Consider the following 25,049-nt stretch of genomic DNA (forward strand, 5'->3'; position numbering starts at 1 on the left):
TGCACTGATACTTCATTCAAACTCTCTGGGACTATCAGAGATAACTTATCACTGTACTGTATCTGACTCTCTTAAAGAGGTTTCCGATGAAGAAACTTATATTAAACTCTGCTAGTAAGCTATTTTACTATATTTCTGTGGTCTTTTATGCTGTTCCTTTGCTGATGCAGACTATCTACACTTTTGTCTTTAGTTGGTCGATTTCCTGTCTAGTCTACATCTGGTAACCCATTTCCTGTTTCAGCTGTACATTCTAGCTGGGAATCCAGCCAACTTTATCATCCTCCAATAATGTAGAAGACTCTCGTGGGTGTAGTGGGCAAGGGTATAGTCTGGAGGATATAGTGGGAGGGAGATAGAGTTGGCTAAATTCCAAGCTAGAGTGTACATCAGTCCACAGTTTACGGTAACATTTGAATCTTTTTTTTTTAACATATGTCTACCCTTAACCTTCCTTAAATTTAGTTAAGGATTTTTTATTTCTGATGTTCGAGTTTTAATGCAATATTGCAACATACAGAGGTAGCCATGTTATCTTGATTACTGGTGCGTTATGATATTTTACTGTACTCCTGAAGTATTGTACTGTGCTCCTGTGACAGATTGCACAAACCTAGGTTTAGCATTATTTCTCAATTACCGCCATCTTGATCCCTGATACCCCTGATATGCCTCTGCCCCAAAGTGCCACTATGAGTGATAAGAGAAGTTAAATATTTCTATATAGAGTCACATAAAGCTTATTGTCTCTGCTGATCGTCTGATTCCACATCTTCAGATCATCTCCATGGGTTCCTATTTACTAGTATGACACTATTAGAGGATCACCAAAGTGATGTACATGTAAAGGTCCTGTCTTGACATCAGATTCCCTTTAAATCACTGGCTTTTGATGGTTTTTAGTAAAGATTCTTTCTTTTTTTTCTATCCTATCAAAATTATTCCAGGTAATGCTCTTCATACTGTGTGTTAACACTGGGCTTGAGTTCCACCTGATAAAGTAAGTTGGTGAATTCATTATTTTAATAGCATTTCCTTAACGTGCATTAATTAATTTGGCTCAGGTTAACGCAATAGGAAAGTCATTAGGGAAAAAGCAGGAGCGGAGCCTATTACACAGAAGACGTGGCCAGTCGGCAGCTCTGCGGATTGGTGCCTCTGTTTATTAAGGCAGTCAGCTAAGAGACATTTCGGCCGAGCACTTCTGAGTGGTCTTTGGGGGCACATGTTTGCATAGTTGGCAATCAGCCACACAGGAGAATACTCTAGTGTCTAGATTCTTAATGTGTGGTAGGTGTACTAAACAATACTTGCACTGTGCTAGTGATGGGCTCACACTAGGCAGCACAGTTCATGACCATAGCCTTGGGGTACATGGGTGTAATTTATCTGAGCATAAGAAATTAATAGTGACATATCAGAAGTTTCGATTATTGGGGGTCTGGGTGCTGAAAACAAAATGAAGGGAAAGCAAAGTTCTCTGCCAGTTCATTTCTATTTTGCTCTTCTTAGGTTAAGTTTCCACTTGTTTTTTTTTTCTGGAATCTTTTTTGGAAAACTGCCACTGCAGTTTTTGAGCCAAAGTCATAAGTGGATCCATAAGGGTGGAGAAGTTTAAGTCCTTCCTTTATATGTCCTATTCCTTTTGAATACACTTCTGGCTTTGGCTCAAAAACTGCAGTGGCAGTATTCCAAAAACTGCCAGAAAAAAACAAGTGGAAACTTAGCCTTAGAGAGCCGAGCATGCGGTGCACTGATTCATAGAAAGTCTATGAGACTTTCTATTTATCCATACATCACTTACCCTTCTTTCCAGCCATTTGTTTTAGCAGTTGTTAGGCACCTGGATGCCAACGTACTTACTACAACGTGTCAGAAGTTTGTAAATATTATAGGGATCCTGTACAGTAGTAAAGAAGATATTCGTATGGCACTCACCCAGCATTGTAATAATAAGAAACAGTTCTTTCAATATACAGCAGTAAAGAAGTGATGGGTACAGCACTCACCCAGCATTGTAAGATAAAGAAACAGTCCATCAAAATATACAGCAGTAAACAAGTGATTCGTACGGCACTCAGCTTTGTAAGATGAAGAAACAGTCCATCCAAATATACAGTATTAAAGAAGTGCTTTGTATGGGACTCACTCAGCATTGTTAGATGGCACTCACACAATGCTGAGTGAGTGCCACATAAATCACTTCTTTAGTACTGAATATTTGGAAGGTCTGTTTCTTCGTATAGTACATGAGCACCACTGAAAGGGTTACCTAGAGCTATGTGTCCTTTGATCAAAATGGTGAATATAGTGGAATAATATGGCAGTGCCCCTGCTCAAAGTTTTTAGTGTAACCTCTGTATGTGTGTGTGTGCATATATAAATAAATATAATAATAATAATAATAATAATAATAAAAAAAATATATATATATATATATATATATATATATATATATATAAACCTCCTGCTGGTTATGCTGTGGCAGAGCACAGCATTTGCACTTCATTGAGGACTGACCACAGAACTATGAAGATGGAGGATGGGACATCAAAATCTTTTCCAGAAAAAAAAATATATACCAGAAAAATGTAATGTGTAAATATACCATAAGGCAGGGGTGATTTGGGGGCTCCACCCTTAGGGCCCTAATCGAAGTCCAGAAACCATCTATGAACTGATGGGCACTTAGAAGCCTCCATTTGTCATATGGCCGGGTCCCACAAACATTTGCTGTATTGTTGGTATAGGCCATTCCTGCAGTCAGCTGTCGACCTCACAGGGATTAAATAAGGATACGAGCAGACAATGGCCAATGATCTTGCAGCAGGTCAAAAAGGTCCAATCGGCCGACAAACCATTTTTTACTCATTCCACAGCTGATCACATGCCCTATTACGGGGCAGTGTTGGCCTGTTCACCACATCTAATAGGACCCTTACACTCTTGCACATATTCGGCTGAACACTCAGACCCTGACTGATTAAAACTTTTGACATGTCCTAGAGCAGTGTTTCCCATTTAAGATTCCTCCAACTATTGCAAAACTACAACTCCCAGTAAGTCAGCAGCAGCCACAAGTTTGTGTACACCTTATCGGCACTGTATAAGGATATGTGGTATCCTGATAGGTGGATAAACAGGCCCATAGAAACACCGGTATGGTCTCTAAAATAACTAATACACATGCTGTGCACTCCTTGTGTGTAATACATTTCTGTGTGGCATATTGCATACATGTTCATTCCGCCATGTAGGATTAATGCAATATAATATATCCACAACAAGAGAAGAAAATGTAGTGGCACCGGTACCTGTATAACTCCAGCTCCACGAGATGGACAGTATAACGCTCGGGCGCACACCAGATCAAATCAGCTGACGGCGGTGCTAGGAGAATAGGAGACCCAGTCAATATAAGTATAGGATAAGAGAAAAATGGGCGCGCTACACTCACCGTCAAAATTCTGATCAAACAGCTCCCATCTCAGGCTGGTCAGTCTGGCACGTCAGGCAAAGATAGTGTGGGGCGCTCAGAGGCCTCTAAGCAGCGCCCCACACTATCTTTGCCTGACGTGTTGGACTGACCAGCCTGAGATGGGAGCTGTTTGATCAGAATTTTGACGGTGAGTGCAGGACGCCTGTTTTTCTCTTATCCTAACAATATAATCAGAATGGACACATATGTGCATAAATTACATACACTTCTACATTCCCATGGTTATGTTAATTATATATAGATAAATAAATCATCATGTAGAGATGGAGAACAATAGATGTCATAGGATATAACTATTTAGAACCCACAATACACTGCAGTGAAAATTGCAATGAATTATTATTTACCTAATGCTCATTTATTATTTAATTTACCTTATTATTTATATACATAATTTTTATTCATATGTGATCTATATCTTTGTCTTTATTCTACTTAGATTTTATTCATGTTTCTATTTAACCATTTACCACTGATCTGTTACTGATCACAATCACTACTTTATTAACTGTATGAAATATGTCAGCAATATCCAGGTATAATCATAAAATATAATGATCAGATGTACTGCTTCCCTAATCTATATATATATATATATATATATATATATATATATATATATATATATATATATATATATAAAACTCAGTGTGTGTGTGTGTGTATGTATGTGTGTATGTTCCAGCATCACGTCCAAACGGCTAACGATATTAACATGAAACTTGGCACACATGTTACTTATATGTCAACAACAAACATAGGATATGTGATTTAACCCTTATGCATCCCCATATGCCAGAGGCGGGGTTTATGTTTAACCTCTTAAGGACCCAGCCATTTTACACGTTAGGACCCGGCCATTTTTTGAACATCTGACCACTGTCACTTTAAACATTAATAACTCTGGAATGCTTTTAGTTATCATTCTGATTCTGAGATAGTTTTTTCGTGACATATCTACTTTAACATAGTGGTAAAAAAATTGTAACTTGCATCCTTTCTTGGTGAAAAATTTAAAAATTTTATGAAAAATTTGAAAATTTTGCATTTTTCTAACTTTGAAGCTCTCTGTTTGTAAGGAAAATGGATATTCAAAATATTTAAATTTTTTTTTCACATATAAAATATGTCTACTTTATGTTTGCATCATAAAATTGACAAGTTTTTACTTTTGGAAGACACCAGAGGGCTTCAAAGTTCAGCAGCAATTTTCCAATTTTTCACAAAATTTCCAAACTCACTATTTTTCAGGGACCAGTTCAGGTTTGAAGTGGATTTGAAGAGTCTTCATCTTAGAAATACCCCACAAATGACCCCATTATAAAAACTGCACCCCCCAAAGTATACAAAATGATATTCGGTCAGCCTTTTAACCCTTTAGGTGTTTCACAGGAATAGCAGGAAAGTGAAGGAGAAAATTCACGATCTTCATTTTTTACACTCGCATGTTCTTGTAGACCCAATTTTTGAATTTTTACGAGGGGTAAAAGGAGAAAATGTATACTTCTATTTGTAGCCCAATTTCTCTCGAGTAAGCACATACCTCATATGTCTATGTAAAGTGTTCGGTGGGCGCAGTAGAGGGCTCAGAACCGAAGGAGTGACAAGGGGATTTTGGAGAGTACGTTTTTCTGAAATGGTTTTTGGGGGGCATGTTGCATTTAGGAAGCCCCTATGGTGCCAGAACAGCAAAAAAAAAAAAAACATGCCATACAATTTTGGAAACAAGACCCCTTGAGGAACGTAACAAGGAATTAAGTGAGCCTGAATACCCCACATGTGTTTCACGACTTTTGCATATGTAAAAAAAAATAAATAAAATCATTAAAATTTGTGTTTCCCCCCAAATTTCACATTTTTGCAAGGGTTAATAGCAAAAAATACCCCCCAAAATTTGAAACCCCATCTCTTCTGAGTATGGAGGTGCCCCATAAGTTGACCTGCAGTGCACTACGAGCGAACTACAATGCTCAGAAGAGAAGGAGTCATATTTGGCTTTTTGAGAGCAAATTTTGCTCAGGGGGCATGTCGCATTTAGGAAGCCCCTATGGTGCCAGGACAGCAAAATAACCCCCACATGGCATACCATTTTGGAAACTAGACCCCTTGAGGAACGTAACAAGGGGTACAGTGAGCATTTATCCCCCACTGGTGTCTGTCAGATCTTTTGAACAGTGGTCTGTACAACATTTTTAATTTGCACAGCCCACTGTTCCAAAGATCTGTCAGACACCTGTGGGGTGTAAATTCTCACTGCACCCCTCATTACATTCTGTGAGGGGTGCAGTTTCCGAAATGCGGTCACATGTGGGGGTTTTGTTTTTTTTGCGTTTGTCAAAACCGCTGTAACAATCAGCCACCCCTGTGCAAATCACCTCAAATGTACATGGTGCACTCTCCCTTCTGGGCCTTGTTGTGCACCCCCAGAGCACTTTGCGCCCACATATGGGGTATCTCCGTAGTCGGGAGAAATTGCATTACAAATTTTGGGGGGCTTTTTTCCCTTTTACCTCTTGTCAAAATGAAAAGTATAGGGCAACACCAGCATGTTAGTGTAAAAAATTTATTTTTTTACACTAACATGCTGGTGTAGACCCCAACTTCACATTTTCATAAGGGGTGAAAGGAGAAAAAGCCCCCCAAAATTTGTAAGGCACTTTCTCCCGAGTACGGCGATACCCCATATGTGACCCTAAACTGTTGCCTTGAAATACGACAGGGCTCCAAAGTGAGAGCGCCATGCGCATTTGAGGCCTAAATTAGGGATCTGCATAGGGGTGGACATAGGGGTATTCTACGCCAGTGATTCCCAAACAGGGTGCCTCCAGCTGTTGCAAAACTCCCAGCATGCTTGGACAGTCAACGGCTGTCCAGCAATACTGGGAGTTGTTGTTTTGCAACAACTGGAGGCTCCATTTTGGAAACAGTGGCGTACCAGACGTTTTTTATTGGGGAGGGGAGGGGGGCTGTGTAGGGGTATGTGTATATGTAGTATTTTTTATTTTATTTTGTGTTAGTGTAGTGTAGTGTTTTTAGGGTACAGTCACATGGGCGGGGGGTTACAGCGAGTTTGAGCTGCCGCGCAAAATTTGCTGCATCGCAAACTTGCAGCATGATACTCACTGTAAGCCCCCTGCCCATGTGAATGTATCCTGTACATTCACAGGGGGGGGGGGGGGACCTCCAGCTGTTGCAAAACTACGACTCCCAGCATGCACAGTCTATCAGTGCATGCGGGTAGTTATAGTTTTGCAACAGCTGGAGGCACACGGGTTGGGAAACACTGAGTTAGGAAACAGACAATGTTTCCCAACCAGTGTGCCTCCAGTTGTTAAAAAACCACAACTCTCAGCATTCTCAAGCATGCTGGGAGTAGTAGTTCGGCAGCATCTTTAGAGCCAGATGTTGCCGAACTACAACTCCCAGCATGCTTGGAGTTGTAGTTTTGCAACATCTGGAGGACTACAGTTTGCAGACGACTAATACAGTGGTTCCCAATCTGTGCCCTTCAAGATGTTGCAAAACTACAACTCCCAGTATGCCAAAACTGTCCAGGCATGCTGGGAGTTGTAGTTCTCCAACATCTGAAGGGCCAGATGTTACAGAACTACAACTCCCAGCATGCCTGGACAGTAAGGGCATGCTGAGGATGTGTAGTTTTGCAACATCTGGAAGGGCACAGTGGTCTCCAAACTGTGGACCTTCAGATGTTGCAAAACTGCAACTCCCAGCATGCCCAGACGCCAAGGGCTGTCTGGGCATGCTGGGAGTTGTAGTTTACAGGGTCCCATTACAGCAATGCATGTCGCTTTATGGCGACGTGCATTGCTGTAAAGGGCCCGACCGCGGCTGAAGATCTACTCACCTGTCGCCGCCGCCGCCGCCATCTTCCCCGCCGGGATCCGGGTCTTCAGGGACGAGGTAAGTACCGGGGCCGGGCCCCAGCACTCCCCCGTCCCCCGCAGCGTCCTCCGGTCTTCCTCCCGTCCTCTCCGGACTTTCAGGGGCCGGGCAGGATGGGAGGAAGTAACCGCCCCCCCTCCTGCGATTGGTCGGTTAACTAACCGACAGATCGCAGGGGATCGGAGGAGGTGGCAGGCTTGCCACCTCGCTCCTATACTTTAGCATGGTCCTGGTTGTCTGTGACAGCCGGGATCATGCGAAATTACCGGGCGGTCGGGTCCCAGAGACCCGATCAGCCCGGTATCGCCGCAGATCGCAAGGGCGATTTCCCTTGCGATTTGCAGCGATCGCCGACATGGGGGGCCTACATGGCCCCCCTCGGCGTTTGCCCTGGATGCCTGCTGAAGGATTTCAGCAGGCATCCAGTTCCGATCTCTGCCCGGCGCGCGGCAGAGACCGGAAAACGCCAGGGCATATGGATACGCCCTGGGTCCTTAAGGCCCAGGGTGTGAGGGCGTATCCATGCGCCCTGGGTCCTTAAGAGGCTAAAGTCCTATACAAGTCAATGGGAAATATATGTTACTGCATAACTTCCAATGGCTGGAGATATTTCGATAATACTTGGTCACATGTTACTTATATGTCCACTTAAAATATAGGATAGTTAATTTAACCCTTAACTACCCCCATTTGTGAGGGTCAGGGTTTTTGTTTAAAGTCCCATGCAAATCAATGGGAAATGTATGTACTCACATAACTTCTGTACGGCTGGAGATATTTCAATAACTGGTACACATATTACGGACCGGGATAGGAGGACGCGATAGGAGGACGCGATAGGAGGACCGGGATAGGAGAATCGGGATAGGAGGACTGGGATCGGAGGACCAGGATAGGAGGTCGGGATAGGAGGTCGGGAAAGGAGGTCGGGATAGGAGGTCGAGATAGGAGGTCGAGATAGGAGGACGGGATAGGAGGTCGAGATAGGAGGACGGGATAGGAGGTCGAGATATGAGGACGGGAAAGGAGGACAGGATAGAAGGACGTGATAGGAGGACGGGATAGGCGGACGGGATAGGCGGACGGGATAGGAGGACCGGGATAGGAGGACCGGGATAGGAGGTCGGGATAGGAGGTCGGGATAGGAGGTCGGGATAGGAGGCCGGGAAAGGAGGTCGAGATAGGAGGTCGGGATAGGAGGACGGGATAGGAGGACGGGATACGGGGTCGGGATAGGAGGACGGGATAGGAGGTCGGGATAGGAGGACTGGATAGGAGGTCGAGATAGGAGGACGGGATAGGAGGTCGAGATATGAGGACGGGAAAGGAGGACGGAATAGGAGGACGTGATAGGAGGACGGGATAGGCGGACGGGATAGGCGGACGGGATAGGAGGTCGGGATAGGAGGTCTGGATAGGAGGTTGGGATAGGAGGTCGGGATAGGAGGTTGGGATAGGAGGTCGGCATAGGAGGACGGGATAGGAGGTCGAGATAGGAGGACGGGATAGGAGGTCAAGATATGAGGACGGGAAAGGAGGACGGGATAGTAGGATGTGATAGGCGGACGGGATAGGAGGACGGGATAGGAGGTCAGGATAGGAGGTCGGGATATGATGACGGGATAGGAGGTCGGGATATGACAACAATATATGAGGACGGGATATGAAGTCAAAAGCTTCCTCCTTTGTTTATTTTCCTCCCCAACAAGGATTAGGAAGGAAAAACCGGGCAACGCCGGGTACTCAGTTAGTCTATATATATATAAAACTCAGTGTGTGTGTATGTATGTATGTATGTATGTGTGTGTATGTTCCAGCATCACGTCCAAACGACTAACGATATTAACATGAAACTTGGCACACATATTACTTATATGTCAACAACAAACATAGGATAGGTGATTTAACCCTTACTCACACCCATTTGCCAGGGTCAGGGTTTTTATTTAAAGTCCCATACAAGTCTATGGGAAATATATGTTACTGCATAACTTCCAAACGGCTGGAGATATTTCGATAATACTTGGTCACATGTTACTTATATGTCCACCTAAAATATAGGATAGTTAACTTAACCCTTAACTACCCCCATTTGTGAGGGTCGGGGTTTTTGTTTAAAGTCCCATGCAAACCAATGTGAAATGTATGTTCCCATCTAATTTCCGTACGGCTGGAGCTATTTCATTACCTGGTACACATATTATGGGTTGGGATAGGAGGTCGAGATATGAGGTCGGGATATGAGGATGGGATGTGAGGTTGGGATATGAGAACGGGATGTGAGGACGGGCTATGAGGTCAGGATATGAGGACAGGATATGAGGTCAGGATATGAGGACGGGATATGAGGACAGCATATGAGGTCGGGATATGAGGATGGGATATGACGTTGAGATAGGAGGATGGGAAATTAGGTCGAGATAGGAGGTCGGAAAATGAGGACAGGATATGAGGACAGGATATGGGGTCGAGATAGGACGATGGGATAGGAGGTCGAGGTAGAGATATGAGGACGGGATATGAGGTCGGGATATGACAACAATATATGAGGACGGGATATGAAGTCAAAAGCTTCCTCCTTTGTTGATTTTCCTCCCCAGCAAGGATGAGGAACGAAAAACCGGGCAACACCGGGTACTCAGCTAGTAGTTAATATATCATGCCTGTCTGTAGTTTTCCAATGATGTTCTAATAGTCAGAAAATACATAATCTAGTCTCTAAATATAACCTTTTTTAGCTCCAAGCTGTAATTACTAGATCAACTAAATGAAGTAGATAAAGGTTAAATGTATCCTCACTAATTAAAAGGGCCCTACTTGCCTTGCTTCATGAAACAATAGCATATACATATATATATATATATATATATATATATATATATATATATATATATTTTTTTTTTTTTTTTTTTTTTAACAACAGAAATGCCATCAACACCACTATTAATTTATTTTTAACTTCATCATCAGAAAAGCACTCAAAGGAAATAAATATATATATACAGTCATGGCCGTAAATGTTGGCACCCCAGAAATTTTTCTAGAAAAGGAAGTATTTCTTAGAGGAAAGGATTGCAGTAACACGTTTTGCTATACACATTTTTATTCCCTTTGTGTGTATTGGAACTAAACCAAAAGAGGGAGGGGAAAGAAGCAAATTGGGCATAATGTCACACCAAACTCCAAAAATGGTCTGGACAAACCTACGGTTTTAGGTCCGGTCAAGAAACCACATGCGGGTGAAAACTGAGCCGACCGGAGTCCCCGTTTGACTCCGGTCGAGTCGTTAAAGTAAATGGAGTCATGGGCTGATCCGGCCGGGGTACGGGAGTGCCCGGTTTGCCCCTCCCCCCGCTGGATCCGGCACCCGTATGTACAAAACGTGGTGTGAATGCACCCTAAGCTTAGGGCTGCACTGACCCTTGCCCTACAGGACAGTATAACTCCACTTGGTAACCAGTGCTAGATAATTAGATAAATGTACACATTTAGTGTGGTGACTAAAGAGTGGTGTGTTATGTAGACTATGAGTGTTATGCCCATGACTAGAGTTCGTGACATCAGGACTGTTAACCACCACACTACCAAGGATGAACAGTTGCTGGCGCTGGGTAAAGAAATACATCAAATGCGGAGGATCCACTAAGGAATCCAGTGTAAGGGTTTTACCACAAGGGTGGACTTGTATGGACAGTAGACATCCTCTTCTTTGGCTAATAGGGCCCATCGGCTCACTTGGCTTTTCTCCCCAAAGTGGACTTTTGTTTTAAGTTGACTGGACAGACTTGACTGATGGATGACCTAGTTGGTGGGATCCCTGTGAATGGTGATGTCGCTCAGGAACAAAGATGGTTGCAACAACTGGGTCTCTTAGGCCTGTCCTCAGGTGGTGAGGTACAGGTCCCACAGCAGAGGACTGGGCTTGACCTCCACTCACTCTCCTCTCTAACTCCAGACTATTTACAACTGACTAGCTCCTCTCTATCTGGGCAGACCTGGGGGAGCAAGGCAGGAGGCCTTGATTGGCCAAAGTACTCATGTGGTTCTCTGTGCATTCTCCTGCAAAGACAGGAACTCTTTCATGGCAATAAAAGATACAAAGACATTAAACACACGACAATATATAAAAATGCATATAATATGGAACCTGAGCTGTGGGCCGCAGCAAACATGGTAAAGTGACATCCACCTGACAGAGTAGTTGGACAAGTGTGTTCAGCACCGGGATAGCACATTAGCCCAATCGAAATGTAAACCCACAATCAAAAAATCCATCTGGCCTCTCTCATCAATAATAACTTATCTGAGTCCCTAATTGACAATGTTGTATGCCCTAGAACTAGTTATCCAAAAGATTTTGATTATTCAAAAAAAATAAAGGAGAATCCAACTAATTTTAAATGGAATGTGTTCTAGCATCCACCTTCTTAACTAATTGTTTTACTGACAAGCCTTGGACATGGCATTTTCCCACTATATCACCCCTGACATAGCACAGTTGATAAATTGTTGGATAGTGTTCCTTTTTTAATCAGCCAGGTTAGTGAATTGTTTGATTATTTATTTACATAAAGTGACCGACTTTTCAGTGGCCACATTTTTGTGTTCCTAAAATTTTAGGATTCAGCCACTTTCAGCTAGACTTTGAGTTAGAATGACCCAAAGGAGTCACATCTATGTACCGACATATTGCGTAGGTTTATACCTTGGGCAATACGTAATGTGGGGGTTATTTGATAGTAGACAAAACGAAATTATTGTCCAGCACCAGGATGTGGATAAAAACGGGTTTCTTGGTGTTTCCCAGCTAGAGTAGCTCTATCTGTTGCAGGCCATCAGAGCTCTATGACTAAGCGCAAAAGCGTGAAACGCGTCAGAGATTTCATGTATGTAGCTGTCTTCATTGAATAAAGAAACCCGTTTTTATCCACATCCTGGTGCTGGACAATAATTTCGTTTTGTCTGCTATTTGAAGCCAGAGGCGGGACTGGGGGATCCGCGCACAGAAGGTGTGTGATTTCTGGGTGAGCGGTCAATGCTTTCTCCTTCTTGTTATTTGATAGTACTTCTGCTGCTATAATTAAAAGGTGTTGAGCAATGTATGAAGATTTCTTGAAGCTCTTTTTTTTTTACAATGAAACCTGACTGTCAAATTTGCATAAATTGGAAAATTGCATAAATTATTGTTTTATGGTCTTTCATGCTTTTCTTCTGCTCCTGATACAAACTGCCCACTCTGTTATCTTTATTGGTCCAACTTCCTGTCTAGTTTTTATCCTGCAACAGACTTCCTGTTCTTGCCGGACACTCTAGCCAGGAATTTCCATCCCACTACACCTTCTTGACTATAAATACAAACACAGGAGTCTCCCACATAGTGGAAGAGAGATAATGTTGGCTGAATATGGGGCTAGAGTTTTTACTGGAACAACAGTAGTTCCGGTATTAATAAATTGTATTATTGAGGAGCTACATTGTTACATGAACATTTTATTTTGTATTCTATATGATGTATTTGAAGTCATCTTACAGATCTTACTGTAAGAGAAGTTAGTTGGTACCAGAAACTTATAAAACCTGACTAAATGTTAGGCCTGTTTTGTGTGTTTTAGGATACTCCATACTTCAGGCCATCATGGAGAAGGCTGGACAGAATGGTTGGCAAGTTAGTGCAATATGTGTGGAAAATTTCAACGATGCCAGCTACAGACGTCTTCTAGAAGACTTGGATCGGAGACAAGAGAATAAGTTTGTAATAGACTGTGAAGTGGAAAGACTTCAGAACATTCTGGAACAGGTAAACCATTTAAGAAAGCAATGATAGTACTTGCAGAACGAACGGGAGTGAACTATGTAATACAAATGAAATGCCAATCTTGAGCTCTTTTTATGTAATATTTTCCTGTTGCTGCAATTTATTTGATACATTTTAGTTATATTCAATTATTATTATGTTCTTCTTTATATATATTAAAAAAAGGGAAAATTGTGCTAAATATTTTTTTTCTTTAGAATTATGGTGTTCTCTATTGGCCACCCATGTTTGATCAGGGTTGGTCTAACCCTGGGTTTTCCAATTTGTGTGCCTCCAGCTGTTGCAAAACTAAAACTTCCAGCATTCAACAGAGCTACTCTAGCTGGGAAACACCAATATAGATGGTCTCCTTCTGCAGCCATACATGGGGGTTCTAATATTTATGTGTGTCCTTCCTTACCTTTCCTCTTGGCTCAACATGGTGTGGCGTGATATGAGCAGGCCTACAAACATGACTTCAGATTACTCTATTTGGAGTTGTTTATAACACTTATCTGTATCTGGCCACCCAATGGTTGTGATGGGAATTTCTGCCTGTTAAAGATTTTGCTAGAATGTCACTATAATATATTAAAGGGTTTATCCAACATATGAGGACTTAACTAATTACCTGTCAGTTTTTAATGAATATGATTACCAAGCATCCGTGCTTGTGTTGGTGGTAAATGGCTGTGTCCTGTGTCCCCCACCACACTGATGGCTTGTTTGTGTGAACTGGCTATTTCATGTTTCTGTGTCCTCCCTCCAACTACAATCCCCACGATCCTTTGTTTCTAGGTGGGAGGTGACGTATCTCCCTCCCACACATCAGCCACCCCACCCATTGCAGCAAAGCTGAGCTCCATCCCATGCGTTCTGTGCTTGAAACTACAATTTCAAGCGCTTGAAACTACAATTCCCTGCAGCCCTGTGAAAAATGATTCTACCAATCGGCTGTTCCACCCATTGAAGCACAGACACGCTCCCTTTCAACACCTGATTAGTGATGCATTGTATAGGGGGAGATTTAACAAAACCTGTGCAGAGGAAAAGTTGCTGAGTTGCCCATAGTAAACAATCAGATTGCTTCTTTCATTTTGCAGAGGCCTTGTTAAGAATGAAAGAAGTGATCTGATTGGATGCTATGGGCAACTCAGCAACTTTTCCTCTACACTAGTTTTGATGAATCTCCCCCATATTGTATGCTACTAAAAATGAACATTGGGGAAAAGATCACATAAGAATTGTGAGACCAGCCATCAAACACAGGTATGCACACTATATTATGAACTAAACTAACTTTACAGCCCCTGTAGCACAGTCAAATAAAAAAAAATCCCAGAATACCCCCTTAAATTTTAACTTTGTGAAACTGGGATCCTTAATGAAATTCACAGAAAGTTAAGGGTGGACACATCTGTAGATCTGTAAAAAATACACCACAAAATCAATTACACTGCTGATCCATATATTTTCTGGTAAGGGGGGGGGGGGGGAGGAGAAGTCTTGGACCATGAAGCGAGTAGAATTTTTTTATAACTAAAGAACAAGGTCAGCTTTTTTTTGGGATGGACCACGTTTTCATAAAAAGGGCTGTCCAGGATTAAAAAAGAACAACACGGCTGCTTTCTTCCAGAAACAGTGCCACTCCAGTTGGTTTTGCTCTGGAACTGCAGCTCCGGAACTGAGTTATATATTAAGATATATGGGGATTGAGCTGCAATACCACACTCAGCCTGTAGACAAGAGGGGTGCTGTTTTGGGAAGTAAGTAGCCATGTTTTTCACACCACCCCTTTTCATGTGCAGTTGGAGAGGCACATATATCACTGTGCTGACCAATCTAACAAGATTTTTTGAGACTGTTCTTGCACCCTACAGGCCAATTACTTAAAGTCATATATACTACAAAAAAAAAAAAAAAATCAGCTCTTTATGGAGATTGTAATGAAATGTTCTACTATAAGCGGGTGACATGTCCTTCACAATGTACATTAGTCACTACCTATATTTATGAAACACAGATCCCGGCTACACATTTTGGATGACACGGTGGCGGATAGAAGCGAGTAGTCTGGTAAATGACCTAATTTGTCTCCGTCTACATAAATCACGACAAACACGCCAAAATCAATCACATATAGTCAAACTCATTTCTACAGCTGCAGAGCTCTGCGGTTGTGATGTAATTGCTATGAATGAGCTTAAAGGGGTACTCCACTGGCCATTGTTCATAACATTTAGTTCTGAATGAAGTGTGCATGCCATGAGTGTCGGCCACGGCCCCTCATGACTTCATGCCCCCTCAATGCAAGTCTTTGGGAGGGGGCGTGGCTGCCGTCACGCCCCCTCCCATAGACTTGCATTGAGGGGGTGTGGTGTGACGTCACAAGGGGGTGTGGTATGACCCCCACAGCGCAAAAAGGACTAATGGCAGGACAAATGGCAGGCCCGAAAAGGCTTTAAAGGGGTACTCCACTGGCCTTGTGACGTCACGGCCACACCCCACATGCAAGTCTGTGGGAGGGGGTGTGACAACCATCATGCTCCCTCCCATAGACTTGCATTGAGGGGTGTCTCGTGACATCACAAGGGGGTGTTGCCGACCCTCCTCATTGCGCACACAGCGTTCGGAACTAAATGTTCTTAACGCTGGCCAGTGGAGTACCCCTTTAACACCTTAACAACCACGGACGTAAATGTATGTCCTGGTGCGAAGGTACTTCGCACACTAGGACGAACATTTATGTCCTGTATATGACTGCGAGCATCGGAGCGGTGCTCGTGTCATACACGGCAGATCTGCTAGCAGCCCGGGACCCGCCGGCAATAGCGAACATCAGCGATCACGCTGATGTCTGCCATTAACCCCTCAAATGCCATGAATAATACAGATCACGACATCTGGGGCAATGCGCATGTTTAAATAAATGATCTGATCGCCTATGGTGCTGCCGCGGGGATCCAATCATTTAAAATGGCAGCCAGAGGTCCCCTCACCTGCCTCCGGCCATCTCCTGGGATCTTTTGCTCTGGTCTGAGATCTATTTTCCTGAGCACCGGCCGCCTTCCAAGATGGCGCCAACGGCAACTGCGACTCAGAGCCCGCACTCTCTCATCCAGCTGCATTGGACTATGCCTCGCTAAGGAGGCCCTCCTCCTCGGACTCGGCTTTGCATGATACCAGCTTGCAGCAGCACCAATCTAACTCAAAGCCGACATCTCCACCTATGGCTGCAATCACCTCTGCCTGCCAGCAGAACCGTGATTCTGTCTCTCCCCCCTGCCGTCCCCTCTATCCTGCTGCCATCCCTGTCCAGCAGCCTGCTGAAACAACATGCCCAGATACTCCTCTCCTGCTGCCTGCTCTCAAACACCAGAGTGGGGTTTGGATGCTACCCTCCCACTAGAAGATAACGAGGGCCTGGGGTCACTGTCTGTCTATGATAACTCCCTATGAGAGACATCTTACTGGTTCTTTAGCGTTCTTTTAGGAAGAACATTCACGCCATGATCTCTCCTATTACCACTGCTGTGGATGAGCTGGGGGTAGAGTTCAGAATATTGAAAGCAAGTTTGGAAAATTCGCTGACTCCCATAATGCATTATGTTATTTGTGCTCAGGAGACACACCTACTGAGCATTGATGCGCATCAGATCAAACACCAAGCTTATCCCCACATATTTCAGTCTCATTTCTCCTCCAAGTGGAGGGGGGGGGTTAGTAGCAGTCAGAAACACTGTTGCCTTTTCAGTGACTAAGGTGATCTCCGATCCTGGTGGTCACTTTGTCCTCCTAATGTGCGCTGTTAATAATGCGCCTTATACCATATGCACCTAACCAAGGACAAGTGCACTTTTTGTGCTGTGCTCTCACAATAGCCTCCCAACACAAAACAGGCCCTATGATAGTATGCGGGAACTTCAATTTAGTGTTGGGTCCTACCCTAGATACCACTACTTCACAATGCACCCCATCAACCTCACTCATTCAATTGATGTGGTCTGCTGAATTATATAACGTATGGGGCATAATGCACTCCAACGAGAGGGACTACATCCACCACTCCATCACTCATAACATGTACTCAAGACTGGACATGTTTCTGGTTGAACGGGCCCATCTAGATGTCCTAGCTGACTCTACAATAGAATCATTCAAATGGTCGGACCACGCGGCCATCACTCTCTCCTTACAAGAGAATTTTTCTCCAACTCCTGCTTATCTATGGAGGGCTAGCCCCTTTTTACTTTCTCACCCAAAGCATGCCCAGTCTCTTTGTGCGGACCTCTCTCAATATTTCCAAACCAATGCTTCCTCTGACATGGACCCGATGATCATGTGGAACTGTCGCACGGCTTACATACTGTAAAGGACAAAGGGACAAACAACTCACAGATACTCTGGCAAACCTCCACACTCTAGAGACACTTAATAGAACTGCCCCTTCTCCTGCCACATCTGCCCAACTGTTGTCTGTCCGACAGGAGCTTAGGAAGCTTAGGTGTGGTAAAGCTCAATATTACTCTCAAAAGGATAAGGCAGGTGCCCTTATGGCCAATCGCTTGAAAATTACCCATGCCCGAGCTTGTGTTGCCCCGCTCGTTTTCCCCTCCTCTGGCACTACTCTTTATACCCCTAAAGACATTGCTGATGGCTTTGAAGATTTTTACTCCTCTCTTTATAACTTAGATCAATCTATTCCTGACCCTCCTGATCTTCCTTCTTCTATCATATCTTTTCTTTCCACTCTCACCCTTCCTCGCCTCAGTGAAAACCAGCTTGCATCCCTAAACGCTAACATTACCCCTGACAAGATAAAGAAAGTGATCCGTTCTATACCTTCACAGAAAGCACCTGGTCCTGATGGGTTTATCAACCTTTATTACAAATTCTATATAGATGTTCTGCTACCCCACTTGCACAAGTTTTATAACTCAGTTGTCCTCAAGGGAGCTTTTCCAAAACAGAATCTTCAGGCTTTGATTGTTACCCTACCTAAGTCGGGCAAATTCCCGACGGCTCCTCAAAATTATAGGCCGATTTCACTACTTAAACAAGACCTGAAGATTTTTGCTTGAGTGATAGCAAACAGAATCTCTAAAATACTTCCATGTTTAATCCATTCCAATCAGGCTGGCTTTGTCCACGGTCATCAGGCCTCGGACAATACTCCAGATTTTGATATAAGCAGTGGTACCAGGCAGGGGTGCCCCTTGTCTCCACTTATTTTTATTTTATGTCTGGAACCATTTGCGCAGGCGCTAAGATTAGGGGACCAATTTTTGTGAGTCTCTATTGCTGGGAGACAACATCTCATATCTCTTTATGCAGATTACATTATATTGTCACTCACCGATCCTTCTGTCTCGATGTCTGCTGCCATGAATACCATTCACCACTTTGGATCCCTCTCATACTATCTTCTCAATGCCACAAAAAGGCAAGCCCTTACCTTAAACCTTAACCCTTCCCTTAAACCTTAGCCGGTTGGCAAACCTCCAGTCTTTAATAGTTAGGGATTAATTTAACCTATCCTCACAAACTACTCTACTCTGACAATTATGAACCCTTTTTACAAGACATTAGTAACGAAGCAGACAGACTTAATAATTTTGACATATCCTGGGCTGGCAGAGTAGCTGCTTTTAAAATGCTCCTTCTCCCTCCTTTTGTGTACCTCTTTCAGACTCTTCCCATCTCCATCCCCAAATCTTTCTTTTCTAAAGCTCAATCCCTCCTCTCCAATTTTGTGTGGTCTGGCAATAAACCCAGATAAGCAGCGTCCATATTGACCAAATCTCGAGAGGTCTTGGCGCTCCTGATTTATGGTGCTACCACATTGCTACCCTATTAGGTATGTTGCGTGGTTGGCGTATAGGTGATCTTACTACTCATTGGGTACATATCGAAAACTCTTGCGTCTCCCCATACCTGATAAAGGATGTATTATTTTTGCCATACTGGTCTTCTTCCACATTTCCCTCTTCCAAACCTATAGTCGCAGCCTCTTATAAAGGTTGGACAGAATACCTGTCTATGGTGAACACGTCTGAACCCACTGATAAGGCTCTTATACCCCTGTCTCTTGTACAAAGTATGATCCCTGATATTTCTTTTGGCACATGGATGACAAATGGCCTCACTCATGTCCATCAACTCTACACCTCTGACGGTCTCCTCCCATTTTCTTATTCCTCACTCTGATTTCTATAAAGTGGTCTTTGTCCACTTTACTCGGCAGCTTCTCATGCTTCCTACTTTTGTAAATCACACCCATTCTGCTCCTGGGAAAACAAGCTGGGCATGATACTCTCAGAAGATCAATGGCGTAAAGCCTTCAAATGCTTACGTAAAGCCTTTCAGCGTGTCCTGCACATAGAATTTGCCATGAAGTCTATTTTAAGATGGTATTACACTCCAGACCGATTGTCCCGTATATATCCCAAAACCTCTATGTGTTGTTGGTGCAATTGTGGCAAGAAGGGTACCTTATTACATATCCTATGGGACTGCCCACTCATCTCTCCATACTGGTCCTCATGTAAGCGATTATTGAAAGATGTACTTGGTACTGTTCGGATATGATCCCCTCAACAAATGCTATTGTTCATTGACTTAGATAATATTCCCAACACTGCTAGGCACTTAACATGTATTATTTTGATCATAGCGAAGATATCCCTTACTAGTCTATGGAAAAGACCAGAAGTGCCCTCCTTAGAAACTGTTATTCAAAAATGTAATAATACCTATGCTGGGTCTTACTCTAAATTTCACAATCGATGGTATTTATGAGGAACAGGCTGCATACTGTGGCCGAAACGCGTCACCTGTTTACCATGTTGGCTGATTGCTAAAAAAAAGATACGCATTGCATGGAGACTGCGCTGGACATTGTCTACATTTCGTCTTCTATGCTTGGGACAGAGGTCCGTTCCCGTCCGGGATGCAGTACGGGCTAGTGGGAGAGCTGTTCCTAAATTACGAGTGCAGTGATGGTATTTATGGTCTACTTCCAAATATGCTACACATGTAACTTGATTTATTAGCTCTGTGTTTGCTCTCCCCCTCCCCTCCTCTCCTCCTACCCTCTTCTATCCCACCCATTTTTCTCCTTTCCCTTCTCCTCCCCACACCCTTCTCTCTCCCCCCCCCCTTTTTGTCTCTTGCGAGGGACCTTTGTGTTTCCTTTATACTGACAAAAATGTTAATAAAAACTATTAAAACACGAAAATGAAAATTGGCCCTTTTTCCCATTTTACCCCCAAAAAGCATTAAAAAAAAAAATTATTAACATATCTGGCATCGCCGCATGCGTAAATGTCCGAACTATCAAAATATTATGTTAATGATCCCGTACGGTGAACGGCATATATCTAAAAAAAAATTAAAAAGCCTTAAATTGCTGCTTTTTTGTCACATTTTATTCCCAAAAAAATCTCATAAAAATGTATTTCAAACTTTCATATACACAAATGTTGTATCGATAAAAAGTAAAGATCAAAAAAATTAGCCCTCATACCACCCCATATACGGTAAAATGAAAAAGTTATAGGTGGTCAAAATAGGGCGATTTTAATCATACTGATTGGCCCTGATTTACTAAGAGTGGAATGTTTATTCTGGAGTGTTTTCAATGTCACTCGTCTTTTTTTTCAGGCTTATTTACTATTCTGTCGCACATGTCGGTTATTTTTTTGTGTCGCACTAGTCAATTGTGTCCCACGAACTCCGAGCTAAACGTGTTTGTTTAAAAATGTTTCTATGAATCATAAGTATTCATGTGTTATCATTTTTCAAACATTAACAATTATCCTTGTTTATCAGCTTGGGTGTTAAATTGATTTTAACCTAATATTGCAAATTTGCCTAAAAGGAAAAAAAGTATATAAACATTAACTATCACAAAAGCAATCAATATTTTATTCATAAAAGTGTTGAACTGTACAAAATGTTTTCAGGTTATAAAACAAGTTACTTTCACAAAAAACACAATGGCAAACAGTCCCTTGTTAGAAATCACTCCATTTTTTGAATTTCACTCGGCCTCTTGGCTGACGGTTATTGTGTGAGGCAAACTCACACTTTTTCTAGAGTGAATTTGGAAGTACTCCGAGTATTTTTAGTTTTTTTGTCGGTAAAACGCCCATATTTGCATAAAACATGCCCATTTCAGAGTGAAAAAAACGCTCCGAGTGTTTTCTAAAGTGTCGGTTGTGCAACTAAAATCTGGTTGCATAAATAGTCGCACAGACGTTGCGACTAAAATTCGGTTGAACTTTAGTAAATGAGGGCCATTGTGCACAAAAAGTTTAAGATTTTTTTTAAGCGGTACAATAATAGAAAAGTATGTAGCCATAGGTATCATTTTATTCGTATTGACCCACAGAATAAAGAAAACATGTCATTTTTTTTACCGTAAAGTGTACAAGGGAAAAACGAAACCCACCAAATTTAGCAAAATTGGGGTTTTCATTAAAATTTCCTACCTAAAAAAATTATTTTTTGGGTTCGCCGTACATTTTATAGTAAAATGAGTGGTGTCATTACAAAGTACTATTGGTCACGCTAAAAAACAAGCCCTTATATGGGTCTGTAGATGGAAATATAAAAGAGTTTTCGATTTAATAGATGAGGAGGAAAAAACGAAAACGCAAAAATAAAATTGGCCTGGTCCTTAAGGTCAAAATGGGCTTGGTCCTTAAGGGGTTAAAACCTTTTCGGACCTTCTGGCTTAGGCTACATGGGGGACTTTTTTAACAGCTCACGGGGGACAATAGATTGGTCAGTAGGCACTAGGACAGCTCGGACTGGCGCCATTTCCATTGATGGCAATGCATGCCCGAGAGGATTCTGAAAATGTTCATTCTTTCGGCAGAGTCTGGAATTTGCATTTCCGCAGCAGAATTTTTCACCAAAGAAAATCTGCCGTTTGCGCGGTGCAGCAGAAACTTATTGAAAACAATTGAAGGCTGCTGTACTAGAATGTCCATATTGAATTGGGCTTGGAATTTTTGCAATGTGATTGGGTCCTTAGGGTGCATTGATACTAGGGAACTTCTAAGCATAAAAAATTTCGCTCAAAAATTCCCGCACAGCAGCCTTCCATTTCTACTGTACAAAAGGCAGAATTTCCTTCGGCTGATCCACTCAGATGTGCAATGCCATAAATGGTGGAAGTACACATCTGAACGATCCTAGCACCATCCGAATCAGTCAACGCTGCTGTGCACGAAATGTCCATCCTAAATTTCTCCGGGAGGACATTCCGTAGTGTGAATGCATCCTTACCTTTCTACAAAGCTAATCAAAAGGAATCAGCAGTTAAACCCTACACTGAGAATTGGGAGAGAAGTGTAACCATACCTTTTTTTTGGCAAAAAAAAACTGTTGGATAGCCACATATCACTTGTGGTGATTTGGAAACATCTTCATCTTGTCCCTTCTTGGGGTATGTTGAGCCAAGAGGAAAGTTAAGGAAGGACACATCTGTATGTTCCTTAAAGGGGTACTCCGCTGGAAAACATTTTTTTTTTAATCAACTACTGCCAGAAAGTTAAACAGATTTGTAAATTACATCTATTTAAAAATCTTAATCCTTCCAGTACTTCCAGCTGCTGTATGCTCCACAGGAAGTTCTTTTCTTTTTGAATTTCCTTTCTGTCTGACCACAGTGCTCTCTGCTGACACATCTGTCCATGTCAGGAACTGTCCAGAGTAGGAGCAAATCCCCATAGCAAACCTATTCTGCTCCAGACAGTTCCTGGCATGGACAGAGGTGTCAGCAGAGAGCACTGTGGTCAGACAGAAAAGAAATTCAAAAATAAAAGAACTTTCTCTGGAGCATACAGCAGCTGATAAGTACTGGAAGATTTAAGATTTTTCAATAGAAGTAATTTACAAATCTGTTAAACTTTCTGGCATACGTTTTTAATGTCCGTTTTTGTGTTTTTCTGTCTTTGGGTCTGTTCAGACATTAGTTTTTATGTCTGAGCAGTTTCTGTGCTATTCCTTCCTAGGCTTGGAAGAGCTAATAGTTTCACCCTATTGCAGTTTGGGTGTGGCTTTAAATCCCCAGCTTGGTCTGTATTCGGGGCTGGTGATTTGTGCAATTCTGACCATGTCTGTTTTATCACGCACTTTGTATTTATTTTGAATATTCCTGAATTTTAACCATGGTTAGTAGTCCTGATTATTATTGATTTTAGTCTGTAGTACATTTGTCGGTTTTTAGGATGCCCGTTCTGCTTTTGTATTGTATCTTATTCTGTGTTCATTCTGTGTGTCTCGCTAGTATAATTTCTTATAGGGCTTTGTATAATTCCTGCTTTGGTATCCTGACCTGTATTCCTCCATGTTGTGGAGTTTGGTTTTTCTTATCCGTTTTTATAGAGTTCATGATTGCTGATCTTAACCCCTTCCCGACCCAGGGTGTACCGGTACGTCCTGGGTCCACTCCCTTTCTCTAATGCGGGGCCACGGCGGGTCGGGCCTGGTACCTAGCAACGGCCAGGACCCGTGCCACTGATCGCTGTGCTGTTCGCTATTAACCTTTGAGACGTTCAAAGTTGATCGCCACGTCTAAAGTGAAAGCTAATAAGTGCCGGTTAGCTCAGTGGGCTGTTCGGGACCGCCAAGACACCACAGCTGCAGGACACAAGGAGGGCCCCTTACCTTCCTCCTCCTTGTCCGATTGACAAATGACTGCTCTGGGTCTGAGATCAAGGCAGGAGCAGTCAAGCGGCAGAAACACTGATTAATGCTATGCTATGGTATAGCATTGATCAGTATGAGAGATCAATGTACTGCATGTTATAATCCCCTATGGGGGCTATAACATTGCATTAAAAAAGTGGGAAAAAAAAGTTAATAAAGATCATTTAACTCCTTCCCTAATAAAAGTAAGAATCATCCCCTTTTCCCATTTAAATAAAATAACAGTGTAAAGAAAAAAAAAATAGACATTTGTGATATTGCCGCGTGTGGAAATGTCCAAATTATAAAAATATATTGTTAATTAACCCCTTAACGACCAAGGACGTATATTTACGTCCTTGGCCGGCTCCCGCGATCTAACACAGGGTCATGCGGTGACCCCGCGTCATATCGGGTCGGTCCCGGCATGTATCTGAAGCCGGGACCCGCGGCTAATAGCGTGCGGCAGCAATCGCGATGCCGCGCGCTATTAACCCTTTAAACATGGCGTTCAAAGTTGAACGCCGCATCTAAAATGAAAGTGAAAGCTTCCCGGCCGCTCAGTGGGGCTGATCGGGACCACAGCAGTGAAAATGCGATGTCCCGATCAGCTGGGACACGAGCGAAGGTCCTCTTACCTTCCTCCGGCGTGTCCCTTCGGCGATGAGATGCAGGCTTGAGCAATCGACCACCGATAACACTGATCAATGCAAAGCTATGGCTTTGCAGGGAACAGTGCTGGCAATCAGTGTGTGCAATGCTAAAGGTCCCTATGGGAGCTATAACATTGCAAAAATAGTGTAAAAAAAAGTTAATAAATGTGATTTAACCCTTTCCTTAACAAAAGTTCAAATCACCCCCCTTTTCCCATAAAAAAAACACCATGTAAATAAAAATAAATATAAACATATGTAGTATCGCCGCATGCGTAAATGTCCGAACTATAAAAATATATCAACCTCACGGTCAATGGCGTACACACAAAAAAAGTCCAAAATAACATATTTTTGGTCGCTTTTTATACCATGAAAAATACAAAAATGGTACCGCTAAAAACGTCAGATCACAGTGCAAAAAAATGAGCCCTCATACCGCCCCATACGCAGAAAAATGACTGATGGGTACAATGGCTGATGTCACTGCAAAGAAGAACTG

At 42.7% G+C, this 25,049-nt stretch overlaps 1 protein-coding gene across 13 annotated transcripts in view; it reads left to right on the plus strand.

Annotated features, from left to right (window-relative positions):
• Positions 1–25,049, plus strand: part of GRIA4 (glutamate ionotropic receptor AMPA type subunit 4) — a 361,383-nt gene that overhangs the window by 198,839 nt on the left and 137,495 nt on the right. For all 13 annotated transcript variants that reach the window (XR_008889509.1, XR_008889510.1, XR_008889511.1 and 10 more), the window contains one exon: positions 13,015–13,199. Coding sequence is in view for 10 of the 13 variants with exons in the window: in XM_056561599.1 (XP_056417574.1) it covers positions 13,015–13,199 (185 nt within the window). In the remaining 3 variants the exon portion in view is untranslated. The remainder of the gene's footprint in view (positions 1–13,014; positions 13,200–25,049) is intronic.

The sequence above is a fragment of the Hyla sarda genome, chromosome 2 (assembly GCF_029499605.1).
Source record: "Hyla sarda isolate aHylSar1 chromosome 2, aHylSar1.hap1, whole genome shotgun sequence".
Taxonomy (NCBI): Eukaryota; Metazoa; Chordata; class Amphibia; order Anura; family Hylidae; genus Hyla; species Hyla sarda.